The sequence below is a fragment of the Helianthus annuus genome, chromosome 10, assembly GCF_002127325.2.
Source record: "Helianthus annuus cultivar XRQ/B chromosome 10, HanXRQr2.0-SUNRISE, whole genome shotgun sequence".
Lineage (NCBI taxonomy): Eukaryota > Viridiplantae > Streptophyta > Magnoliopsida > Asterales > Asteraceae > Helianthus > Helianthus annuus.
Window position 1 is genome coordinate 136,698,774 of NC_035442.2, and position 18,237 is coordinate 136,717,010.

At 36.6% G+C, this 18,237-nt stretch overlaps 1 protein-coding gene across 1 annotated transcript; it reads right to left on the reverse strand.

The window, feature by feature from the left end:
- Positions 1-12,957: 12,957 nt before the first annotated feature.
- Positions 12,958-17,667, reverse strand: LOC110882574 (probable 2-oxoglutarate-dependent dioxygenase AOP1). The gene is made up of 3 exons (XM_022130562.2): positions 17,159-17,667; positions 16,643-16,964; positions 12,958-13,378 (listed from the first exon to the last, which is right to left on the reverse strand). Exons 1-3 carry the CDS (start codon positions 17,533-17,535, stop codon positions 13,124-13,126), a joined length of 954 nt encoding a protein of 317 aa, XP_021986254.1. The 5' UTR covers positions 17,536-17,667; the 3' UTR covers positions 12,958-13,123.
- Between the last annotated feature and the right edge of the window lie 570 nt (positions 17,668-18,237).

Genomic DNA, 18,237 nt, shown 5'->3' on the forward strand with positions numbered 1-18,237 from the left:
AGGGGATCGATGGGACGTTTGCGGAGGGGTAGGATGCTGTGTAAACATCATTCCCGGCGGATCAATGGTATGATGCCTTACGCTTCCTTCTATCTGTTCTTCATCTTCAGTGTCTTCAAAAGACAACGGTTGTTTGGGAATAGACACACCTGCATCTGAAAAATCACTTGACAAAATGTTAAATGACTTAAATAATTCAGAATAATCGAATAACCAATCTGGACCGACTCTAGCATCCGTCGCGTTCTCTTCAAGCCACTCAATGTTGCACGACTCGACGACCTTTTTAGTTACTTTGTTGTATACCCTATAGGCAGAGCCTTTAGCATATCCAACAAAGAAACATTCGTCCCCTTTGACCTCAAACTTTCCATTAAAGTCCATGAGTAATAATACACATGGACAACCAAAGATACGAAAGTGTGAAACCGAAGGTTTACGTCCTTCCAGAATCTCATAAGGAGTTTTCATATGACGTTTATTTACTAAAGCATGATTCTGGATGTAACAAGCCGTGTTAACAGCTTCGGCCCAAAAGAAACTAGGAAGCTTCGAGTCAGCCAGCATAGTTCGTGCAGCCTCAATGAGAGTATGATTCCTTCTTTCAGCTACTCCATTTTGCTGAGGAGTTCGTGGTGCACTGTAGTGACGATCAATTCCCTTTTCTGTGCAGAATGTGTCCAAAGTAACGTTCTTGAATTTTGTCCCATTATCAGATCGAATAAACTTCACCTTAGCACTCGCTTTATTTTCAGCCAGAGTGATGAATTGTTTCACCAAGACTGCAGTTTCATTTTTATGACTGAGAAAATATACCCAGGTGTAGCGAGAATAAGCATCGACGATTACAAGACAATAAGCTTTCTTGCCAATACTCAGCACATTCACTGGACCAAAAAGATCCATGTGAAGTAGCTCAAGCACAGCCTTCGTCGAGGGTGCTGGTTTAGCCTTATGAGGTTTTCGATGAGCTTTTCCTTTCGCACAAGCAACACACTTTTCAACCAACATAAAATCTTTTATTGGAAGATCACGTACTAGTTGACCTTTAGCCAGACGGTTCAAATTTTTCATGTTCACATGCCCAAGGCGACGATGCCACAGTAGACCATCATGTTCTGAAATCTTTGAGAATAGGCAAGTGATCTCTTCACACGGTTTCTTGTTCATATCAATTACATATGCATTTCCTTTTCTCTCAGCTGTCATTAAGAACCAGTCTTCTGAAATAACAATCCCAGGTTAAAGAACACAACATCCTTTCTTTGTAAAATGAACTGAATTCCCTCGATCACAAATCTGAGAAATACTCAACAGATTGTGTTTCAGTTCTGGAACATAATTAACATTTTCGAAGCTTAAGACGCCGTTTCGAACTGATCCTTTCAATGTGATTCTGCCTGATTCTCCTCCCGCAAATGAGACATATCCTCCATTAAATTCTTTGATATTTACCAGTTGGGATAAGTCTCCTGTCATGTGCCTGGAACAGCCACTATCCATGTACCAGAGGCGCACGGTAGTCCTCCACAGTTGTTCCTGCACGATTAGCGAGATTAGTTAGATTTAGGAACCCAGCCCATAGTGGATCTGGGTTTTCCTTGTGCATCAATATAAGTCACTCTCTGCCACACTAAATTGTCTTTATTCAAAAACTTCGAAGTATTTCTAATGGCAGAGTATTGATAACATGAATGCGATGGATTGGATTGCATGACCTTAGCTTTAGGTTTCCAATGCTTGCTTGACCAATTAGAATAGTAATTACCAAAAGCATTATATTTATGTCTTTGAAAATCATTTTGTTGATTTTGATTTTTGCGTTTAGCAGCATTCCAATCTTGATCAGAGGGTTTAGTCTTGCGATAGTTGTTCTTCATTGTCTTAGTCTTTTCAGTCGTCATTGACTCTAAACAGTGATATCGGTTAGACATGACCTTCTGATTGTGCACTGACTTTTTCTTGTACGATGCCCTTGGGAGTTGAACACAATTTCTGGCAATGTGACCAGCGATGCCACAGTTAAAACATGTTTGACGCTTCAGTTTGTGAGTATTTTGAAAGTTTTTGCACGATTTGCTGGATTTTGAATGATTTGGCGTTTTGTTTTTCTGAACATGTTTTGCTTGTGGTTGTTCTGAGCATTTTGGTGGTTTTTCTTTTAATGACTTCTCACTTATATCAGTTCCCTTTTCTTCGTTACTTAATTTCGGTTCAGTGTTTGAACATGGAGAAGTTTCATCAATATGCGTTTTCTCAATGCATTTGTCATGTGAAACTAATTCAGGTTCATTATCTGAACATGTAGAAGTCTCACCAATATGCATTTCCTTAACGCATTTATCATGTGAAACTGATTCAGGTTCAATCTTGACTACGGTTTCCAATGGGGTCCCACTAGATTCAACATTAGGGACACCCACTGAGACAGATTCAGAAGAAGAATCAGGATACTCTTGATTTTCTTGAGAAGTCGTTTCAGTGGTTTCATTGAATGCGTCCTGAGGGACCTCACCTGTAACACTTTCATGAACTGAAGCGTTAGAAACGTTAGGATCACACACATTAGCTGAAAAACAATCATCACCACACTTATTGTTCAAATTATCAACACAAACACCATCAGTTTTGCCCAAAACAATAGGCTCACAAGACGAAACGTAAGCAGAAAACGACGCAAATAAAGAACGACTAAAAGCAATGTCAGATTCAGTTGGTTCAGAATAAGGTTCAAAATAAGGTTCAGAAATATTTGAAATAATGACTGGTTCACTCCCATGAACATCTCCACACTTTACTTCAGAAATATCATCTGCACATGAAGACGAAACACTAGGATCAATTGAGCCTTTGGAAACAAAATTTAATGGAGTAGACTTTTGTTTCTCAACTTGTCTGTCATGAGAAGACGACTTGTTGTTTTTGGAACCATAAGTCATTTTACTCTCATTCATCATCTCCTCCTCAGTCAGTGGCAGATAAGTGTAATTATCATTATATGGAGGAGGAGTCTGATTATAACCCAAACCACGCCCTTTCTTTTCTTTGTACGCAAGTTGTTGATCGCACAGGTTTTTAACTAGTTTGCTGGAAGAATCAAATTTCTTGATATTAAGTTCATTAATTTTATATCTGTCTCTAATATCTTCCAGTTCCTTAGTTAAAATACATACTTTTTCCTGAGCTTCTAGGAAATGGGCTGTTTTTACACTCACATCATCCTTAAGTTTGATGATGTCTTTTCGCTGAGCCTCAATCTTTTCTTTATAAAGTTTCTCGTTTTTCGACAAAGTAAAATTTTTATTTTTTATGTCTTGATAATCTTGAATGAGCTCAACGTTGTGTATTCTATAAGCTTCAACCCTTTCCCTACACTCAGGAGTACAGAAAACAGAAAGTACCTCTTCTTTGGTGAGACCTTTAACAGGAGCTGAAAGAATTTGAGTCATAAAAGCAAAGTTTTCAGCTGTAGTCTCTTCTTCGGGCTTGGAGTTTTGATCACTTGAGGTCATGAAAGCAATGTTATTTGAAGCAGCTTGATTTTCTGGAGCTGAGATGTTCAGATGCTCAATTTCAGAAGTCCAATCAAAGTTGATGTTGGGCTAAACCACCAGGGCTTGCGCTAATCCTTGCGGTTGAGGGCTTCCAGTAGCAGCAGAATCTGTTATGCTAGCAGTGGTCACAAGAGCTCTTTCTCGATTAGGTGTTACTGGCTGTGTAGGAGTTTGTTCTCTATTCATCAGTGGTTTTGTGCAATTTCGAGTATAATGCCCTTCCTCATGACAGTTGTAACAGCGCAAGTTAAAAGGCACCTTAGCAGCTCCATTCCAGGCAGTGCCCCACCTGTTTTTACCTGTTCTTTTCACAAACTTTTGAGCCCTGAAGGCAGCCATTGCCATCTGCCAGGTGATGTCCATTTCTTCAACATCATCAGGATGGGTCTGTGATAGGTCATCGGGACACCATTTTGGAGGATCAAGTTTTCCTGCAACGAAGGCGTTCAAACAGTTTATAACAGAGGCTGCGATATCTAAATTTTCTTTTGACTGTTTAGTAAAGAAAGCTATCATCTCATTATTCGCAGTGGAGGCGGAAGCAGCAGTAGAAACATTTCCAGCATTCGTAGTGGAAGCGGGAGCAACTGGAGGAGCAGCTTGATTAGAGGACCCTGAGCAGTAAACATTTGCTGAAGTGGGAGCAGTCTTAGCAGATGTGGTATTGCGAAACATTTGAAAACCTCCTTGAGACAACAGAGTTGTGTTATTGTTGTTTGATGAAGTGGGAGCAACAGAAAAACCGGCGGCTAACATGCTGTTTTTGTAGTTGGTTTCTCTTTGTTTATCATCTAGTTCACACGCTTTGATATGAGAGATCATCTCTGACAGGCTGCATCTCGCGAGGTCTTTAGTTTTCTTAATCATAGCGACATGATGATCCCAACTCTTTGGCAATGCATTAAGAAGCTGTCTATTGGTGGATGCATTTGATGTATGAATTTATTCCATTTGCATTTGTGTCACTAACTTCACAAACCTCTGAATTTGATTGTCTACAGTTTCACCATAAATATGATTGAAGTTATTGAAATTTTGTTGCAGCAGATTTCTTCGACTCTCCTTCATATCTTCATTTCCTTCATAGACTTCGATCAGTGATTCCCACAGTTCTTTGGCAGATTTGCATGTGCGAAATCCGATAGCAATGTCAGGACCCAAACCCATAGTCAAGTACGAAAGTGCTCGGTCATCTTCTTCAACTATAAGCACATCATCTTCGGTATATTGATCTCTAGGTTTCTTCACCTTAACACCTGGTTCAGTGGAACTTTCCATCATAATCTCCCTTGGACCCCTTAAAATTCTTCGCCACAGTTTATAATCTTTGACCTTCAAGTGCTGTTCAAAGCACCACTTCCACTCAGGAAAATCATTTGCATCAGTCAACCTTGGAATGCGTGTTGTGGTTCCAAGCTTTGAGTCCAGTTCTTGTTGGTGGTTAAGGGCAGCCAATTCAGTGTTATTTGTTGTCATAATTAATTAATCAATTAATTATTTTTAAACGGTCCAAAAGTGTTTACAGTTCAAAAGTCCAGGTCCAAGTAACGTTGCAGAATGACGTTGCGAGTCGAGACCACAATTGCGAGTCGAGAACAAGAATCAGACAACTCGAGACCTAGTTGGTTGCGAGTCGAGACCAAATCCACACAAGTCGAGACAGCGATGGTTGCGAGTCGAGACCAGAGCAAAACAAATCGAGACTGTTGATGGTTGCGAGTCGAGACTAGAGCAGGACTAGTCGAGACAATTAACGGTTGCGAGTCGAGACTGGAACAGTACAAGCCGAGACTGCTAATGGTTGCGAGTCGAAACCTGCAAAATAGATATGAGATAAACACTGTTGACTCGTAATCCCGGATTTTCAGCACTTTTCAAAAATTCAAAGATATCGCAATCTTTGAATTTTCTTTGATCACCAACTCCCGAGAAATCAGCTAACAATATCCTGAAATCACACAAACCACAATCAGCGATATCTTTCAATGATTTACACGAAGAACAGTTTGAATGTTTAATAAATATCACTGCAAAACAAACACCAAAACCGGATTAGTAGCAACTGATGTTCTTGAATCCGATTGATATCAAAACCGAACCAAGAATGGTTTCTTGGCTCTGATACCAATTGTAAAACCCGTTTAGGATCCTTCAATGATATCGATCTTAACTTGTGAAGGTGCGGAATACAATCACAAGTTGATTCAAGAACAAATTAACAAATAAGTGAACAATAATATGATTAAACACAAACCAGAGATCTTGCATTCAAAGCTAAACGATGACTGATACAAGACTCTTAACCCCACTCGGTTCCCTTGTGTCGCGACCAATAAAACCAACTAACAACCTCAACCAGAAGGTTGAGATTTGTTTAAATACAAAATACCTAGGCCGAACCCTAGGCCCATTGCGACAAATAGTAGGCTAACCCATCCCTTATAAAATCGGCCCAAACATGTTAACTAAACAAATACATAAAACAACCCTTAAACTACGCAAACCTACATGTATAAATCTTCAGGTTCCAACAGTTCTCGTTAGAGTTGCGTAGTAAAGTAGTATAAATGTTTGTGATTGATAATGATAAACCAAATAAGTCTATAATTTAAAAAAATCTACAAATTTGCCACAAAATTGTGACAAAAATATGGTGTTTTTTTTTTTTTTTTGTTACTATTACGTCGTAAATTTGTTCCAATAATTAGGGATTTTTTTAGTCGTCAGAAATGCTTTAAAATGTTGAAAATTTGCAACGCATTTTTCTGTTGGAAATCTTCGTTGGAAAATGTCATTTCTCTAGTAGTGCTCGATGGCCTACGACGGTGACCGGTATGCAGGTAAGGAGTTGAGTGTAAGTTAGGGTTTGCTGGTCCCACAATTCTATAAAGTGTTTCAAATTTTCTTTTAGTTTTATTATTTTTTAGTACTGGTAAAATGGACAGTTTTCGTCCTTTATGTTTGTAGTGGATTGCAATGGATGCCCTTTAATTTCAATAATTACAGTCATAATCCTTTATTTGTAAATTCATTACACCCTAGGTCCTTTAGCACTAACCAGGTTACTTTTCATGGTTAAACCTAGTCATGTGAGTTGTACATGAGGGTATAATTGTATTTTTACCCATTTATTAAAAATATATAATAAACAAAACATTTAATACATAATTACATACATATAGTGAGAGAAAGAGATAAAAATCTTTATTTCATCCTCATCCCCTGCCATCATCTACCATCAACTCCACCATCCTAATCCAACCACCACCATTTTGTACCAAGAAATTTAAAGCAAGTAACTGATGACAACCCCCTCGGATCAGACTCATATCTCAACGGAGGTTCGCAGTTGTGGCCGGTGAACGGGACGCTGGTTTCAACTGTGATTGTTGTGGTGGCTTCGGTGGAGAACAGGCAGCGGTGGAAGAAGGAGACGGAGGATGCGGAGGAGAGAGGTTTTAGGAGACCGGAGCTCCGACGAGTTAGAGCCATGAGGATGGTGGTTTTGGTCAGATCTGAGATCTGATTCTTTTGGAAGGTCTTGGATCTGATAGAAAAGATGTCGATGCGGTGATTGGACATATGTATGCTCCAGATCTCAGATCTGGTTGGGGGATACATGTTGTTCAAGAAGTCAAATTACTCACCAAGAAAGTAGATCAACATTTGTTATTCCAGAGATATGTCTGTTGATTGATATATGCAAACTTAAAATATTTGTTTTAGATCTTATTTCTTTTCATATGTGAAAAATGTATGTATTGATCTGTTGAAAAAAGACAGTATGTGTGAAAAGTGATGGTTAAATGTATTGCAGGGAAATGGTTGCAGAGTTTATTTATAAAAATGGATGTATTGTTGTGGACAATGGTCAACATGGGAAACTACTTGTTGATATATTTGTATCTCAAATGAATATAACATCTTTACTTTGCAGGAGAAATTGATCAGATTGTGATGAATTTTGGATGTGATTGTAAGCTTTTAGAGAAAGAGAGAGGGGGGAGAGAGTTGTAATTTATTTTCATAATAAGTTATTAAATACTGTAAATAATTAAGTAAAAAGACTAAACTGCCCTTATATAGATAGATTTAACTGAGCATTTTAACCAAGTTAGTGTTAAAGGACGTAGGATGTAACGGGTTTTACAAATAAAAGATTGTGACTGTAATTATTGAAGTTAAAGGGCATCCATTGCAATTCAAAACAAACATAAAGGACGAAAACTGTAATTTACCCAAATTTTAATGTTATCCACCATCAGGGACCACCTAAGTTATAAATTTACAACCAATGAGCTTTTAGGAGCTTCTAACTTTAATCTTTTAAGAAAAAGTGTCTACTCAATAAAAATATTTGTTTGGTTGAAGAAGCTTAAAGCTTTTAGGTTAGGAGCTTGAAGATTTTGGTTGAACGTAGTAGCGTTTAGAAGGAGCTACAAGCTTTTAGGGAAAAATGACTATTTTAACCTCTAAGTATAATGAACTTTTTAATGCACAAACTTTTTAAATTTTTAGTTATGTCGATTTTGCTGCCCCGCTTGCAGTGTGCACATATAATGTATATATGTGTGGGCACTCGGAGGGGGGGGGGCAAAAGTGAAATGGTACTGACTTTAACGTTATTTTACTAATTTTGTGAAAATAACGTTAAAAGCGGTGGATGGTTAATCATGCATCATGTGGTGGCATTAATAGCCGAAAGACACAGGGGTACATGCATCAATCAGTCTCTGTCCCGATTGTTTGAGTGTTATGTGTCTTAGGTCGATGGCTATATACAAAACTACAATCGAGCGGAGGTCTCACTAGAAGCAGCCTCTCTATTCCTACGGGGTAGATGTAAGACTGTCTACATCTACCCTTCTCAGACCCTACCTTAGCTTTGCTATTGGTGGGATTTACTGAGTATGATGATGATGATGAGTTATGTCCATTTTGGTCATTTTACACATTTAATTAAAAGCTCCAACTACTTTGTTAAACACCAAATATATCTAAAAAGCTACAGCTACCAGCTATCATCTATCATCTAACAGCTACTAGCAACCAGTTTACAACCACCAAAACCATCAGCTACTTTTGCCAAGCATACCCATAAAATGATAAGGACCAATAGTGCAATATCTGCAAAGCATATGAACCAACCAAAAAATTAACTCTTTAGTTTTTATATCTACTTTTGTCATTTTCCATTTTGTGATTTTTTCTATAGTTTTATATTATTTTACCAAAGGAATTCATACACCATGTTAGTTAATTAGTTGAAAGCAAGTGATAAGTTAGGTTAAACATATAGAAGGAATTGAATGTTGCAAAAAGGTATATATTACTTAAGCGCCTTAAACAACTTTATCTCAAAAATTAATTAATTATTTATAATCCATTCAGTAATATTTACGTTAAGGCATCGGATCCTTGGGCATTACGCAAAAGACGTAGGAAAACAAGAAACTTGCCTCGGACATTTTGCACTCGACTTTTACGCCTGCTGGGGACAAGCTTGCCGGCCCTGACTATAAATATATGCTCCTTGTAGCCTCATGCATATATAATGTTTATTTGTTTTGTTTATTGTTTACTCAAAATAAGTTTATTTGTTTATTATTTACTCAAAATAATAACTTATGTTTATTAAAATATGTTAAGATATTAAAATAATTAATCATACCTGTCAATATTATAACAAGAATGCCTCAAAAAGAAATGTTAAGATATTAAAATAATTAATCATACCTGTCAATATTATAACAAGAATGACTCAAAAAGAAAATAATTGAAGTAGTTTTTTCCTAATCCTAGCTGTCAGGTTATGATTAATAAAATAAGAATTGACTATTTCTCAAGAAAATTGAAGCAAGATAAACTTTTAGCAAAGCTACCGGTTGATTATGATTTGTGATCAGATCAACGATGCTAAAAATAATAAACGATTTTAACCATACACCATTTTAGCTAGTGATTGATATAGCTAGTGATTGATATACAGGAATGAGAGGTGGAATGGAATGAACTTAATTACGAGGGAATGAAAAAAAAAAGTGTGTTTGGTTGGTCAACGTAATGGAATCACCCATTACATAAGTCATTCCATTTCCTCAAATTCATTTCATTCACTCCCCCTGTTTTTTTTCCATTCCATTCGCTCTCTCAGCCTACGTCACAAACACCGCCCATCACCTCCACCATCTAACACCAACACCACCACCACCATCTACCAACCACCGCCACCGTCCTCCGCCACCACCACCGCCCGCCGTTGCAAACCACCGCTACCCCAACCACTACCGCCACCCTCCGCCGACCATCACCACCATCCTCCCCTGCCACTACCCGCTACCGTCGACCACCACCACCCATCGTCGTCGCCGCCACCACTACCTGTCGCCACCACCATCGACCACCATCGCGGCCACCCGCCACCACCGACCCGACCACTACCGCCATCCTCCGCCGGCCACCTCCCGCTGGCCGCTGCTGTCGACCACCACCACCCACCGTCGTCACCACCACCATCGCAACCACCCGCAACCATCGATAACCGCCACCCCGACCACTACCGTCACCCTCCGCCGACCACCACCACCATCCTCCGCGGCGACCACCCGCTACCGTCAACCACCACCACCCACCGTCGTCGCCACCACCATCACCGCCACCTGCCACCGCAGAACACCGCCAACCCCGACCATCGCTGCCGCCACCGCTAACAACCGTCACCCACCGACCACCGCCACCCACCACTGCTACCACCGACCACCGCCACCTATTGCTGCCGCCGCCACCGATCACCGCCACCACCCTTCGCCGATTTAATTCACTCCTTTTTTCTTACCTATCAAACAACACAATTTAATGATTTATTCCTTTCCTGCATGATAAACAAACAAGACTATGGAATGTAATGATCCATTTCATTCCTTTGTCCATTCCATTACCTCGTCCATTACATTTCCATATCTATTCCATTACGCCATACCAAACAGACCCTTATGCGGGCCCAAGTAAAAACAAATTAACCGAAAACCAAATTAACCAAAAACCGGTTATCGGTTTTTTTGTACCCCCATTTAACCAAAATTAACCGAACCGAACGGTTCATATTTTCATCTATTTCTAGCTTTATATCTCTGGTTCATGTATTCCATATTTTATATCTCAATTTCATGTATTTATACTTCCATTTCATTTGTTTATACATTAATATCATGTATTTTGTTAGTGCATAAATGTCTATCGCCTCCGTCAATCTATTTCGTAGCTGAAACAGAAGTAATCTAGGCTTTTATTGTTATATTTAGATAGTAAAGGTAAGGTGGCAATTGTGTAAATAATAAGACTTCTCATTGTAACCTTGGCCTATAAATATTTTGGTGATTCAAGTCTAAAGAGAGAAAGTCTAGAGAGAGAAAGTCTCTCCACGTGATTTTTGCTTGTACACGTCATCTTCATCAATAAAATCACGGTTCTAGTACGTTATTGTGTGTTTGGTCACGCACATTCACGGATTCCGCACGTCGAACGTTCGTTACGCAATCGAACGGCGTCAAAACCGGTCCTACATATTTATACATGAAATTCATGTATTTCTAAGAAAAAGTTTTAGCCCGAGTAGGATTTTGGCTATTAACTGAAATTAAACAAATTGAATTAAAAGCTATCAATCATAGCAAATAACTCAAGTTGATTAACCGAAAACCAATTGATTATTAAAATAAACTAGCTGATGACTTCGGTTTCGGTTTTGGTTGAGAATAATAACCAAAACGACCGAACCATGCAAACCCTTGCAGTGTTTGCCTAAGTAGCTCTAAGAATGATTGTGGAGATGACATGTTGCTATTCTTATAATTAGGATGGAAATGCATTTTGGTAATAAAACACAAACTGTCACCCTTTTATTTTCTTAAAATATACAACAAAAAATATAGTACGACAATATCTAGCATAAAGGTGGTGGATGATGGTGTTGGAGTGGTTGTCAAGTGGTGGTAAGTGAGAGAGAGGGCTGCCAAGGATGGGTTGGAAGTGAACCAAGCCCCTCTATTTATATGTGAATTTTGTCCCTCCACACGGCCCCGTGTCCATGTGGCACGGCCCGTGTCCCTTCTTTCTCTATCTTCCTTTAATGCCCATTGTCAGATCGAGAACGAAACCACTACTTTCAAGCCCTGTTTCTTGACCTGGATGTATCCATTTCGATTGTCAGATATGCTCCGTGTGTGACCTGCTTCGACTCATGCTCTGTCCATGCATCTTCCACTTGAATAATGATTTATGAAACATAGTGATTTAGTGATTTATGAAACACTGTTAGCAGAATGATTTGGAATTGGAATTAGAATTAGTATAGGAATTAGAATTTGAAGGAATTGGATTTGGAATTTAAACTTTCCAATTGGAATTGGAAATTGTTGGAATTGGAATCTCAATTCCGTTTTTGTTGTATTTGGTTGTCAAATGAATTGTAATCCATCACCCCGGCACCCGCAACCATCAGTTCGGGTCGAAACGGTACGAGTCAAAATGGTTCGATTCGATTCGAAACGGTACTGGTCGAAACGGTTCGCGTCGGAACGGTTCGGATCGAAACGGTTCGCGTCGAAACGGTACGAGTCGAAACGGTTCGCGTCGAAACTGTTCGGGTTTAAAACGGTACGAGTCGAAACGGTTCGTGTTGAAATGGTACGTGTCGAAACGATACGGGTCGAAACGGTTCGCGTTGAAATGGTACGTGTCGAAACGGTTCGATTCAAAACGGTATGGGTTGAAACGATACGGGTCGAAATGGTACGGGTCAAAATGGTTCGCGTCGAAACGTTTATGGTACGGTTCGGTTCGAAACGGTACTGGTCGAAACTATTCGTGTCAAAACGGTATGGGTCGAAACGGTTCAGATCGAAACCAGAATGAGTCGAAACGGTATGGGTTGGAACGGTTCGGGTCGAAACGGTCGAACATTCCAATGAATTTACTTTAATTCCTTCACATACAGGAAGGATTTTGAATTCCTTTAATTAAAGGAATTTGAAGGAATTCATGTCTAATTACAATTCCAATTCCATTGTCAATCAAACACATAAAGATTGGAATTGGTATTTTAATTTCATCAAATTCTGTGAACCAAGCATCTTAAGAGATAGAATTCAAATTCCAATTCTATTAAATTCCATTTAATTACTGCGAACCAAACGCTCCCTCAGAATTTTTGGTAGGAGAGTTGATGAAATTGGTGATGGGGAAATGAAAACAGGCGATGTTGCTTTAAGGTTTATGATATCAACACCTTTAAGACACTCATGTTTAAGTTGCTTGTACAAATTGATTTAATCAGTTGTACATGTCTTAAAAGTTGTAAATTACCAAAGATATCCTCCAATATGGATTATAATATAGCATAAATTTATTGCATACACAAATCTTCATACAAACTAGTAACAACCTTCTTATCATGACACCCCTTTGAAGATTATTTATATGATGTCACATTATGGACAAGAAAAGAATTATACAACCATATCAACTCAAGTACTCAACCATGTCAACTGGGAAAATTTTGGAAAACATTTTCAGTGGGAAACACCACAATATGCCTTAACGGCATAGTTCTCTATGCCCTGACCTCCACTAATGTGGAATTTGATGAAATCATCGTATTTAAATGGATTGAAAAGTAACGGGTGTTCATCATCCACCATTTTTTCAATGGCTTTTAAGGTGTTCCCATGTTTTGGTAGTTCAAAAAGTGCCAAGGTAAATCTAGTCTTGTTTTCTCTCATCACAACTCTATGAAGTGGCACATGCAATCGCCCGTTCAGCCATACCTGCATATGCACGTATCGTTAAGCTTAAGTAACTATGTTTCACAAAGGTTTTAGTTCCACGAAATCTAAAAGAAATAAGCGTATCACCGCGCAGATATTACCAATGAATTCCACGAAATCTAAAAGAAAAGAAAAACTAGTTTTTCAAAATTCTTTAGGTAAATTAAGGACGGAATCCACAAAATCCATATATATATATATATATATATATATATATAGGGAGCCGCTAGAATGAAAACCACCCCGAGTTGTAAGAACCGCGAGAACTACACCCCACGGGTGGGCGTTCACCATGATTTTTTTTTTACAACTAGATGTGTGTATTATAAACACAGCCGTAAAAAAAATTTTAAACGCCGCGGCCGAGGGGGTAGTTTTTTACACCACAAGTTTAGTGAAAAAAAAAGAAAAAAGAAAAAAAATTAAAAACACCAAACTTGTGGTGTAAAAAACTACACCCTCGGCCGCGGCGTTTAAATTTTTTTTTTTACGTCTGTGTTTATAATGCACACATCTAGTTGTAAAAAAAAAAATCATGGTGAACGTCCACCTGTGGGGTGTAGTTCTCGCGGTTCTTACAACTCGAGGTGGTTCTCATTCTAGCAGCACCCTATATATATATATATATATATATATATATATATACATATATATATATATATATATACATATATATATATATAGGGGATGTTTCAAATGAAAATCACTTTTATTACGAAAACTCGAAAACTAACTAAAAAAACCTAAAAAACACACCAAATTTTTTTTTTCAATTTTTTTTTTATAAAATCGCAGGTTTTTATATATAAAAAAAATACTTTTTATCAAAAAAAATATTTTTTTGTAGTACACATGTGTAATACTACACATGTACATGTGTAATACTACACATGTGTAGTATTACACATGTGCACAACAAAATTTTTTTTTTTTTTGAATTTTTTTTTATATAAAAAAACCTGCAAAAATTGGTATAAAAAAATTGGTTTATTTTTTGGCTTTTTTAATTGGTTTTCGAGTTTTCACAATAACTAGTGGTTTTTCATTTGAACCTTCCCGTATATATATATATATATATATATATATATATATATATATATATATATATATATATATATATATATATATACATATATATATATATATATATATATATATAGGGGGCTGCTAGAATGAGAACCACCTCGAGTTGTAAGAACCGCGAGAACTACTTGATCCGGGTCGAGGTGGACCAATTTTTTTTTTCAAAAACGTAGATGCATGTATTATAAACACATTCGTTAAAAAAAAATGCCGTGCGTGTAGTTTTTTACACCACAAGTTTGTGGTTTAGGAGTTCCGTAAATTTACGGAACTCGTAAACCACAAACTTGTGGTGTAAAAAACTACACGCACGACATTTTTTTTAAATTTTTTTTTTACGAATGTGTTTATAATACATGCATCTACATTTTTGAAAAAAAATTTTGGTCACCTCGCCCCGTACGGTGTGGTTCTCGCGGTTCTTATAACTCGAGGTAGTTCTCATTCTAGCGGTCCCCTATATATATATATATATATATATATATATATATATATATATATATATATATAAAGTATATTGTACATTACGGTTTAACGTACTTCACGTACAACAACATGCGTGATTTGTTGTGTAACATGCGTGATTAATGTTTTCAATATGCGTGATTATTGTGTTTCAACATGCGTGATTATTGTGTTTCAACATGCCTGATTTTGGATTTTTTACTTATATCGTGTGCGGTTTTAAAATGAACGTGCGTAATTACATGTCGTACATGATGTACGTTAACCTTCCTCTCTCTCTCTCTCTATATATATATATATATATATACATACATGGGAAGGATCAACTAAAAAGTGGATTTTGCATAGGTAGCCTAAGAAGGAATGTGATGATGACATGTGGCACTCCTAAAAAGTAAGAATGAAGGGCATGTTGGTCCTTATAAATAGGAGTGAAAATGACATGTGCCACCCCTTTTGTTTATCAAAAATACAACAAAAAAATATAGCACAAAAAATTGTAGTACAAAAAAATATAGCATAAAAAATTGTAGTAAAAAAAATATAGCACAAAAAATCTAGTACAAAAAATATAGCACGAAAAAATTCAGCAAAAAAATATAGTACAAAAAAATCCAGCACAAAAAAATTGAGAAAAAAAAATCAAGACAAAAAAATCCAGCACAAAAAATTTAGCATAAAAATATAGTACAAAAATCCAGCAAAAAAAATGTTATATAACATAGAAATACAACACATTTTAGTGGGTTTTTTTAGTATTCATATTTTATATAGCAATATGGTACTCAAAATAAAGATAAAAAGAATCTCGATTTTACGGTGAAATTTTTTTGAAAAAATACTGTAGTATAAAAAAGTTATGAACGTTTAAAAAATGGTGGTGAAATATGCATGTGCCTTGCATGTGGAGAAAGAAATTTCATAAATATGATTTTCCCAAGATACCCCTTACACTCTTCTTTCTCCTACACTTTTATCTTAACTACTGATTTGAAAAATGAATATTAAGATTTCTTCTTATCCTACTTAGGCAAAATAAACTTTTAATTTGATCTTATCCCTATATATATACATATATATATATATATATATATATATATACATATATATATATATATATATTCAAAATTGGTTAGGAAAATTACGGACGGAATCCACAAAATCAATATATCTATACCACTATCCAATACAATTTTAGATAGACAAAATTGTATATTCATAGTCATGTTAAAACAAATTTAACACAATGACCAAGACACTGATTCAACTACCAATTTAATATATTGAAATTTAATAAAGTCTGTCTATTATTATTATTATTATTATTATTATTATTATTATTATTATTATTATTATTATTATTATTATTATTATTATTATTATTATCAAAATACAACTCTTTAAGATAAAAAGTAATTTTCACGTGATATTAAGATGTGATATGAAGACCATGTTAAGACGCGAGATATTAAGATGGTATGATATATTAGATTATAAAGTGAAAATTGAAATTTAATACGCAAGATATTAAGATGCGATATGTTAAGACGATATGATATATTGGTTATAAAGTGAAAGTTTGAAGTTTAATTCTCCATCATTTAAACCTAATTAAATACCGATCACCTCCTTATCTTCGATGTAGCGGTTACTTAACCTTCTAATAATCAACACCTTCATCTTATTTTGTTTTGTAGTTTACCACATGTTACTTACGTTTAATGTCTCCCCGGCCATGACTATGAACAAGTTAGGCGAAAGCTTTACTTTTAGCCATTCATCGTCTTTCGTCAGAATCTCTAGCCCTTCAACATCATTTTGATGCAAAATCGTCATTACACCAGCATCTGCATGAGTGTGCAATCCTAGATTGGATTCATTTGGTTCGGGCACTCGATATTTCATGAGCTTAAGCACATAATTTGTTAGTTCGATGTGTTCGTGCAAATACATTTCCAAATTCAAGATTTCGAAAACCATCTTCTTGGTCATCACATTTAATTCCCAAAGCTTCTTCACATACATATGGATGTCATTGCTACCACACAAAAAGGAATACGTATCCGTTTTCAATAAAATTTATATAAGAATGTGAAGAAAAAAAAATTAAACTACGTATTCAGATTTTTTGTAAAAAATATAAGAAGCACAAGTTATTAAAGAAACGTTGATAGTAAAGCCCAATAACGTTTATTATCAAGGTTCAATGAAGTAAACTATATGAAACCTTACCTAACTTGAGGGTTGCCTTGAGGCCACATGAGATTGGTGAACTTTTGGACTTGTTCTGGGATGTAAGGATCATCGATACCCATGCTTTCATACAACGGGAGTTGTGGCGAATTTCCGATATACCCGTAAAACATCTTTGTTGAGGTGTTTTTGGACTTGGTTTCAGTCGGGAGATTAAAAAGGTTCTCTATTGCACTATATACGGAATTTTGAAGGTCAGGTGAAACTCCACCTATGGATGCGTGGAAGCAACCATACTCCTGAAGAGATTCAAGAACTTGGGTTTTGATGGAATCATAGACACCAAGGTCTGGATTCTGGCTATCTAGCACCGAAAAATCGATCACAGGAAGCTGAATATAAGCATCTGAACCCATTTCGGTGTCGAATAAGTAGTTTGGAACGGCTAGTTGATTAAGTACTATTTATAATGATTGTATTTGTCTTTTACTAGCTTATAGAAGGAAAGTGTGATAAGATTTGGATACTTTGGTTCCAACAGGAATATTATCTTGGATTACTGGTTGGTGAAAACGAAGAAGTTAAGGATTATATATTCGGCAATTACGGCTGGATCGGATCATAGCCGACCTGGGATTTCATTCTCTCTTGTGTCCATATTGCATGGTTTTGTTCATATATTATTTAGGGTGGGGATGAAATAAAAAGTTTATTTTGGCTAGAAATGATAGAAAGCAATATGATTAGGACATGTGGTAAAATTTAAAATAAAGGGGAAGGGTATTTTAGTCAATCTTATCATTTTTTCTTCCTTTTCAAAACCCAGTAACTTAAAAACCCATCATTTTCAAAAACCACCATCTTCAACCATTTATTCACTTTCTATTTCAATAATCACTACATTATAGTGCGATTTTCGTCACCAATCAATTATTCAAACACACGATCAATGTGTTCTTCATCATTTTTGAAAAAAATCCAGTTTAATTTCATACAAAATCTCGTTTTTTCCGGTGATTTTGAAGATAATCACTCGATCCGTTCGATTCGAACGCTGATAAGTGTTTCAATCATTCAAAATTCGTCAATTGTTGAAGAAATCACTTCGATCCATGTAA

Coding starts and splice junctions, on each gene's coding strand:
- LOC110882574 (XM_022130562.2), bottom strand. CDS start 17,535: ATGGGTTCAGATGCTTATATTCAGCTTCCTGTGATCGATTTTTCGGTG. Junction 16,965..17,158: donor CAAGGCAACCCTCAAGTTAG/GTAAGGTTTCAT, acceptor TTTGTGTGGTAG/CAATGACATCCATATGTATG. Junction 13,379..16,642: donor TGGCCGGGGAGACATTAAAC/GTAAGTAACATG, acceptor GTGCATATGCAG/GTATGGCTGAACGGGCGATT.